Raw genomic sequence first — 9,375 nt, 5'->3', positions numbered from 1 at the left:
CCATCTGTAAAACTAAGATACATACACAGAGATTCCTGACATATCTGCCTTCTTTAAAAATCTGAGAAGGGGCTTTCTTACAAGTAAAGGTGACTTGTTAGTGTTATCTCTGGAAAAACTTATTCTCTTTCCCGTGTGAGGTATTGGATTCCTTCTAGGGGGGTATATTTCTGCTGAAGAAAATAAGCTAGTTGAATGGTGTGTTTAAAAATTTGAAGAAAAAAAAATAGTACTAATAGCTTCTCAGCGTTATTACCAAAAATCTGCTAGCCATTCTGAGCCCAAATCGCGGATGTCAGTAATGCCACTTCAGGAATAAGCTCTCTGCCTGGAAACACCAGCGCTCCGAGGAAATACCATTCTCCGCCTTTATTTACATTCTCTCTTCACCCTTCACCCTAAACAGTATTCCAGTGAGGCTTACCTGCCTTAGGAATCTGTACCAAAGGCGATTTCTCCCGTTTCTCTCTTTAAAATTTAAAAAAAAAAAAAAAGAAAAGAAAAGAAAAAAGAAAACTTCCCACTGTTAATATGTAGCAAATGGGGAAAAAAAAAAAAAAAAAAAAAACACACCAGCCCTTCTGGTCCGCCCTCCCTGACTGTTGCTACCTTGCAGTTTATGACATAGACAGAGGGAGGGCTGCCGGAGTGAACCAGGCGGTGGGGAGCAAGTCCCTTGCCGGGGAAGCGGGAGTCCCTGGAGCGGGCGGCTCTGCCCACTGGTAGCCCGCGACGCGGTCCGCGCAGCTCTGAGCGGGGCCGGGGACCATGTCTCCGCGCGCCCGGCCCGGCGAGCCCCGCGGAAGGGAGGGAGCACCCAGCCGGGCGGGGGCAGAGGGAGCCGCCGCGGACCTGGCAACGCTGGCACTGGCTCGACTCTCCCAGACAGTTTTGAAGTCAGCAAAACAGAAATCGAATTACTATGATGCTGGCAGTGGCCGCTCGGGGAGAAGGGGCTCTCTCTGCCGGCTTAATCACCAGGAGAGATGCAGAGAGTCACAGATGAGCCAAGCGTGTCTCGCGGGCGGACCCTGAGGACCCGTGTAAGTTGCCGTGTACTCCCGCTTGCTGTATTTTATGGTTGTGTCGTTTTCTTTCTTTCTTTCAAGCCTTTGTGGCTTGAAAGGCTGCTTGGCCGCCATGGAATTGTTTCGATGAGAATTCCCAGTGTGGAAAGTTGTCTGATGATCCTTAAGACTTTTTTTTTTTTTTCCTTTTCTTTGATTAACTAAGCCACAGAATACAAGCTGAAATTCCTGAAGGCAGCCGGGGCAATGCAGCCCAAGACTGACAACTATAACCCGAAGTACCACTGTACTTACTATGGGGTTAACCCTGGATGTGTTTTTAATAGCCTGCCGGTACTGTAGGCTGCCTGCAGCCCCACTGTTTGGGATCGAATGCTATGTTAATGCTGCTGTGGCTAAACTAGTATGATCAGTGTAACCAATGGAATGAGATAGAGCTAAATGACAGTCCTGGTAGTTAACAAAACTTTTCTCTTTTTTTTGGCCAGGATCACATTTTTCTCCCTGACTCCTCAAAACTGAGCAACCTCTCTCTTATTAAAAGTTCATGCTGCTTTTTTGATCTTACTTTGGAGAGAAAAAAGAAAAGAAGCTAGACAGAGGATTCTTCTGAAATTGTGAAGGAAAGCACTATAAAGAAGCCACCGCAGTTCTTTAGCTACTATTGTAATAATGGAAGAAGAAAAGCCAACCGATGGAGCCCAGCACATACGCCAGCCTCATTGTGACAGAGCTTGGGGACATAAAGCTGAATGGTGACCAGAGCCTGTAACCGGTAAGGTTTTTCTTACACTTCATCTGCTACAAGTTCCGGCTTAGAAATGGATATTCTCTGTGAAGAAAACACTTCTTTGAGCTCAACTACGAACTCCTTAATGCAATTACATGCTGACACAAGGCTCTACAATACTGACTTTAACTCCGGAGAAGGTAACACTTCGGATGCATTTAACTGGACTGTGGACTCAGAAAATCGAACCAACCTTTCCTGTGAGGGCTGTCTCTCACCACCCTGCTTCTCCTTACTTCATCTCCAGGAAAAGAACTGGTCTGCTCTGTTGACAGCGGTAGTGATTATACTAACCATTGCCGGAAACATACTCGTCATCATGGCAGTGTCCCTAGAGAAAAAGCTGCAGAATGCCACCAACTATTTCCTGATGTCACTCGCCATAGCTGATATGCTGCTGGGTTTCCTGGTCATGCCCGTGTCCATGTTAACCATCCTCTATGGTGAGTGGCATTTGCTTCCTAGCTGTACCCACATGGGTAACAAAACGCATGCATGTCATTAGCAGATGAGTCCGGGCTCAGGGGGCCAACTAAGCGTAAGGCTTTGTTTATGGAGGAGGGGCTACCATGTAACACTACTTAAATTTTAAAATGAGATCACATTTTTAAAGATCAGACAACCTGTACACTGTGATCATTGGAGAGTTTTGTGCTTTGAAACATATACAGTTTACGTAGGGAGATAAAGCACTGTGCTTAAAAGCACATACGTTTTACTCCTATATTCTTGCCTGGAGAATCCCAGGGATGGGGGAGCCTGGTGGGCTGCCGTCTATGGGGTCGCACAGAATCGGACATGACTGAAGCAACTTAACAATAGCAGTAGCAGCAGCAAGACAGTCCTAGAGCAATAGCATCTGTCTTATCTGAATCCACTTGGTTTTCAAGCCTTTATATTCCCAACCAAATATCCCAGCCTTCAAGACAGGCCAGTTTGATCTTGGTCACACTGCTTTCAGCACTTCTAATGGGGTGGTAAAACCTTCCCAGTTCCCTTGGAATATTTACAGAGAGAACATTTTCATGGTGCAGTGGGTTTAATGTTAAAATATGCAGCGTCTCCATTAGAATAAATGACTTACACCAGTTTTAATTGTTCCCTGCCTGAAGCAGCATTAATTTGGAGGTGTGCCTTTGAATTCTACCCCTCAGCTCTTTAAAAATGCATATGAATAAACTCCTCCCGAATTGTTTGGAGTAGGGTGGGAAACACAGGGGAAGAGATTCATCTTGCTTCTTCTCAGTGGAGTTTGAAAGAGTCAAACCTCTCAGCAAGTCAGCAAACACTGGGACGACTTCAGCGGGAAGCAGAATGTGATATTCTTTCCAAATTATGAGTAATACAGCCAGATTCCTCCCTTTAAAAGTGGAAGAGGAGGGGAGAATATTGAGACTGCTGACTCAGGCACACCAGCCGGTCACCCAGAGCTAGAAACAGGTTATGGACATTGTTAGAAGGGATTTTTCTGGCTATGTCTTAAGAGCTAAAATATGTGTATCAATCCATCCCCAAGGAGTATGGAGGAGGAAGGAGGTGAGCAAGGGAGCGTGGGCGTCGGGTTTGCACAGGGTCCACAGCGCTCCTTGCAAGGCCAGCCCCCTCTTGACGACTCAAAATGTCACACCAGGATGATCTGATTAAATTCGCTTGTCATTTCCCAGACATCCGGGAGAGGTTCCCGCTTCCTAAAACCCTGCCACGTGGAAGGCAAACTCCAGGAGTGGGAGATGACTCCCAGAGGGCCCATCTGGGAACCCAAGCCTGAGTGAAAGGCGGGGAAGGGTAGGTACTCCGGAGCGGCGAGTGGGGCTGGCAGCTGTCAGCCAGGTTAGCAAGTCGAGTCCAGCTGGGCACCGCCGGCTCGGGGTGCAACGGCGCCCCCTGGTGGCCACGGCTCTGTGCGCAGTTGATTCCGGTCGAGAGACGTGCCTTTCCCGTGGCTGGTCCCCAGACTCCACAGAAATGCCCCCTCCTTATCCCCAGCACTGGAGAAAGCAATTGCAACCCACTCCAGTACTCTTGCCTGGAAAATCCCATGGACGGAGGAGCCTGATGGGCTGCAGTCCATGGGGTCGCTAAGAGTCGGACACGACTGAGCGACTTCACTTTACTTTTCACCTTCACGCATTGGAGAAGGAAATGGCAACCCACTCCAGTACTCTTGCCTGGAGACTCTCAGGGACGGGGGAGCCTGGTGGGCTGCCATCTATAGGGTCACACAGAGTCGGACACGACTGAAGTGACTTAGCAGTAGCAGTATCCCCACCACGGAAACCCAGACTACGGTCCCCCGCTGCCTCCTTGCAGAGAAAACTCCTCCCACGGTCAGCATCAGTTCCGACCAGGCGGAGGGTGGCTTCCTGCCAGGCTCTGGGCTCTCCTTGGAGCTCAAGCTCTCTGCATGTAGCATGAAAGGCTCCAAGTCAGACTTGTCTCCTGCACTTTAACTTTTCTAAACATCAGTGGTGGCATCTTGGCAGAGATAGTTTGTGGATAGAGAGTTTGTTCAGCTTTGTGGGTCCAGAGCGTGGGGAAAGATGGTCTTCATAATTTTCCTTCTTAACATGTGTCCAGATCTAACACCACGGCTTAGATTGTCATCAAAACTAATGAAGGTTCCTATAACCATTTGATCTCCTTCTAAAACAGATACGGGAGACTGTGTCCCTCAGACATATCCTATCTTTTTAATATAGCAGGTGACTTCCTGCCCTGCATCTCACAGTGGATCCTTTGGGTAGCTTTAAGTCAATTTAATGTTGAGGTCCAACTTCCACCCACCCTCCTGGATATCAGATCAGATCAGATCAGATCAGTCGCTCAGTTGTGTCCGACTCTTTGCGACCCCATGAATCGCAGCACGCCAGGCCTCCCTGTCCATCACCAACTCCCAGAGTCCTGGATATCAGGACCCCCAGAAAAGCTGTCCAACTGATTCTAATGTGCACCCCCGGGTGAGAACCACTGCCCCAAGTAGTGGTTGCCCAAGTGTGGTTCCTGGACGGGTAGCATCGGTACCAGCCGGGAAATTGTTAGAAATGCAATTCTTCCTGCTCCACTGCACATGCATAGAATCAGAACACCTGGAGGTGGGCTCCAGTGGCTTATTTTAAGAAACCACCTCAGAGAGTCTGAGGCTCCTTCAAGTTTAAGCATCATTTCCCTGAAACAGTTCTCAGAAGAATACCATCCTTTTCTTCACCATTGTCTTCATCCCTCCTGCCCCACCTCACTTCCCTGCAGTTTGAGTTTAATCCCCAAAGCATAATTAGGGAAGCTTCATTTTCATGAAGGCATATACCCAGTCTGTGGAGAAGGGCATGGCAACCCATTCCAGTATTCTTACCTGGAGAATCCCAGGGAGAGAGGGGCCTGGTGGGCTATAGTCCATGCGGTCGCCCAGAGCCAGACACGACTAAAGAAGCTTAGCATGCACGCACGCCCAGTCTGGATTTTTAAACATTTCTTCATTCACACCAGTAGCATTTTTGGCAGACTGCTAAATGCCATCACTGTGCAAGACTGAGCAATTGTAATAATGGCTAAGAGGTGGCCTAACCTCAGGAAACCTACAGTCTGAAAAAAAGTAAGTCAATAAATAAGTAGCTAATAGGATTCTTTGACCAGGCTCCCCTGTCCATGGAATTCTCCAGGGTTCTTTGATAGAGGAACCCAAAGTACATCATAACTCCCAACCTAAGTCATTAAAAACAAAAAGAAAAGTAGGTATTGTTAGGCAGAGGAGACAAAACAAGAGAAACCCTGAAGAGACACAGCCTGAGTTCACAACACACCAGCATGATTCCAGCTATAAGTTTTCAAATCTTGCATTCAACCAGAGCAGTCTTACTCTACTTCAGTACAGTTGACATCAGGCTCCTCTGAAGTACTGAAAGTATCTCGTGTTGCCCTTTGCTGTTAACCGTGCCTTTTCCCAGGATGAAAACTATTCAAGCAGGGTAAATTTCATACGCCAGAGAAGCTCCAGGTCATTCACTAATGCTAACCTTCTGCATCCCAGGGTACCGGTGGCCTCTGCCCAGCAAGCTCTGTGCTGTTTGGATTTACCTGGATGTGCTCTTCTCCACGGCCTCCATCATGCATCTCTGTGCTATCTCCCTGGACCGCTATGTTGCCATTCAGAACCCCATCCATCACAGCAGGTTCAACTCCAGAACTAAGGCGTTTCTGAAAATAATTGCTGTTTGGACGATATCAGTGGGTAAGTGGAACAGTATTTCAGACTCTCACTTCAAATGACAGTTCATGCCTTCTAAGTAGACTTCTGTTGTGGTTTTTTGTTTGTTGGTTTTTGCGCTGAACCCTGACATCCTCAATCAATTGTTCTATTTGCTGCAAGATATGTTTATAGCATAGTAATTCTCAGCTTTGCTTTAGGAAAGAAAAATCTGTTAATGTCACAGGCTGACAACATAAATTTGTATTGTTTTGCACAAGTAAGAATATACATGTACACCAATAGACTCAAATCAGAATAACTGCTATGCATGTGTTCAGCACTAAGTCCTATCCAACTCTTTTGCAACCCAATGGACTGTTGCCTGCCAGGATCTTCTGTCCATGTGATTTCCCAGGCAAGGATAATGGAGTGATTTGCTGTTTTCTTTTCCATGGAGATCTTCCCAACCCAGGTATTAAACCTACGTCTCTTGCATCGCAGGTGGATTCTTTACCACTGAGTCACCAGGGAAGCAACGGTGCTATAGCCATCTTCAAAAAGTTTTCCTATCTCACACTTACAAATTCACAAAATTCAAGTGCCTGAATTTCTAAATCTTGAGTTTCCCAGAGACCTCAATGTTTATAATCACTGGACTTGTGGTCAATGTAAGAAAACAGAGCCCATACTGGAGAATGCAGTTTCTGGGGGTAGAGAAAGGTGCCAGGCACCATAACTCAGAGGGAGAGGTAAGGATGACAGATGGTGGCAGGACTTAGTCAAAGAGAACCCAGCACCTCTGTAAGCTTCCTCATCCTGTTATGATACAACATGCCAGAGGATTTCAACCCACTTCACTTAGGCTGATTACACACCTTCACCTGTTGCCAGTATTGATTTTCTGTCAGACACCTAATAGTCAGAAAAGCCCAGGTAGTGGAAGCCAGAGACAGCTCCCAGGCAGCTAAGTGAATTGCACCCGTCACCTCAGCCGGCTTGATTCATAACCAAAGACTCCCTGGGCGTCTTTTTTAAAGTTTTAATGTTGCCAAGTGGAAACCACAATCCCACCAGGGCCACCTGGCTGCCAGTGTCTGCTCACATGAGAAACTATGGGATTTGTTGGCAGGCTTGCCATCAAGGACTCATGGGAGTCTACTCACAGTTTTGTAATGATAAAAAATGCAAATGAATTATTGTTGAGTCACTTAGTCATGTCCAACTCTTTGCAGTCCCATGACTGTAGCCCACCAGCTCAAGACATTTCCCGGGCAAGAATACTGGAGTGGTTGTCTTTTCCTTCTCCAGGCGATCGTCCCAATCCAGAGATCAAATCTGAGTCTCCTACACTGGCAGGCGGATTCTTTACCGCAGGGATAGCAACCCAATAATAGAATAGCTTTGTGTTTTTCAGGGCCTATGGTTTGCCTTGCTGTTAAATACATCATCTGCAGAGGAGGTAACTCCGTTTTATGGATGAGGAAATGGGTTCAAAAAGTAAAATGGCCAAAGCTAGTGAATAGCAAAGATTGTGCTCAATTATGATGGGAACTTATTTAATTGACTTAAGGGATCACCCCTGGTGGCTCACACAGTAAAGAATCTGCCTAAAGTGGAGACTCAGGAGACCCGGGTTCAATCCCTGGGTTGGGCGGATCCCCTGGAGGAGGGCCTGGCAACCAATTCCAGTATTCTTGCCTGGGAAATCCTATGGAGGGAGGAGCCTGGCAGGCTACAGTCCATGGAGTCACAACAAGTCGGACATGATTGAGCAGCAAACATGATGGGAACGTTAACAAACTGCATTGGTGTGATTTCAGCATTTTTAGAAGTCCAAGCTATTCTCCATTTTAAGCTTCACAATACAGTCTGAAGCAGACAGAGTGGGAGATCTTATTTTGTATTTATCTGAAGGACTGAGGAAACAAGGCGGAGGAAACGTTAATTAAGGATATAAAGAGTGGTTAAATAAGGATAGCTCAGTGAGGAAATTCAGTGGAGAAAAGAGGCTGAATAATTCAGCCAGAAGGTGAGAGAAAGAACGACATGGGGAGACCAAGTTTCGGTGAACAAGGCCCGCACTTTATTTTCCAAAGTAGTTTTTATACCTTAAGTAATGCATAGAGGATAACGGGGGAAGGGGTAGAGTCATGCAGTAAGCCAGGCTTTCTTCCTGCAAACTTATCATATGCAAAAGTTTAGGTGATTTGCATCATCTTCTGGCCCGGAGGCCTGTTAACATTTTAAGACCCTTTCTTCAGAAAACTTATTTTTCTCTAAAGGTGATTAGTCAGGCGCCACCCTCAAAAGCATTAGATAAAGTTGCATTCCTACAGAGCAAAGGACTGGTGGGCTATAACAAGAAAAAGAATTAACTCAAGGGTCCAAGGTTACAAACATTAAAGCTACTACTTATATCAATCATATTAATCAATACACTGCCAGGGACACAGCAGGTAAGGGATATGGAGACTTAGCAGCAAACATTGGCCCAACAAGTGAAAAACCCTTCACCAATACAATTTTTAATCAATCTTTTAACTGCTCAAAAGAATCTGTATTTAGACAGTTTAGAACATCTCATGCCTCTCACAGTTGGGAGGCTCTGAGCAATCACATGTGGCCGGAAAAACCTATTCAGGCAGGTTAGAGAACTTCCAAAGGAGTTTGTAGGTTGAAACACTATCACACCCAGAAACTTAATTAACTGGAGCTGTAAGTTAACTTTTTTTTTTTTCAGAAAGAGGTAGTGGGGGACAGCCCCCCGTAAAGTCAGAGGTGTAGGTGAGAGCACAAAGCAGAAAGTAGGCAGACTCTGGTTTTGGGGGTAGATGCTCGAGAATTTTCAGGGGGACTCCTGAGGCCCGATCCCGCCTTTACGTATGCCGAGCCTCCTTCCTCATGACCTTTGTCATGGGTGGAGCTCCTGCTCCTGGCACAGGAGTCACCCCAGGGCAATTCTCTTTGAAAGCCAACACTCTTACTACTGCCCAAAACACAATCTGCTTTCTGCTCCTTCCAGCCATCACCCCAGGAGTCAGGCAGGCTGGAATGAGTTGTGAAGGAGACAGTCAGGAGCCATCACTCATCCATTTGGCCAAACTTTTATTGCATAGCTACTATGTTCTTGGATGCGCGTTTTGTGGTCCTTGACCATGTGGTCAGAGAAGGGAGATAAGAAAATACAAGAAACCCTGAGGTTACCTAGGCTCTGTACCAGAAATCTGTGAGAGGTATGGCTGAGGAGTCGGTAAAGGTTTTTTAAAAAAGTCAGTTCTAGTGAAGGCGTGCACATATTCAATTGTGTCTGACTCTTTGTGACCCCATGGACTGTAGCCCACTGGGCTCCTCTGTGCATGGAATTTTAATGTAGC

The 9,375-nt window shown here is 46.5% G+C and overlaps 1 protein-coding gene across 1 annotated transcript in view; it reads left to right on the top strand.

The window, feature by feature from the left end:
* Nucleotides 1-704: 704 nt before the first annotated feature.
* HTR2A (5-hydroxytryptamine receptor 2A) overlaps nucleotides 705-9,375 on the top strand; it is a 62,893-nt gene continuing 54,222 nt past the window's right edge. The window contains exons 1-3 of the mRNA XM_055542100.1: nucleotides 705-1,043; nucleotides 1,517-2,261; nucleotides 5,843-6,043. Of these exons, the coding sequence (XP_055398075.1) occupies nucleotides 1,850-2,261; nucleotides 5,843-6,043 (613 nt within the window). The 5' untranslated portion in view covers nucleotides 705-1,043; nucleotides 1,517-1,849. The remainder of the gene's footprint in view (nucleotides 1,044-1,516; nucleotides 2,262-5,842; nucleotides 6,044-9,375) is intronic.

This window comes from Bubalus kerabau, chromosome 12 (genome assembly GCF_029407905.1).
Source record: "Bubalus kerabau isolate K-KA32 ecotype Philippines breed swamp buffalo chromosome 12, PCC_UOA_SB_1v2, whole genome shotgun sequence".
Classification (NCBI taxonomy): Eukaryota; Metazoa; Chordata; class Mammalia; order Artiodactyla; family Bovidae; genus Bubalus; species Bubalus kerabau.
This window is presented reverse-complemented; position numbering and strand designations above follow the sequence as displayed.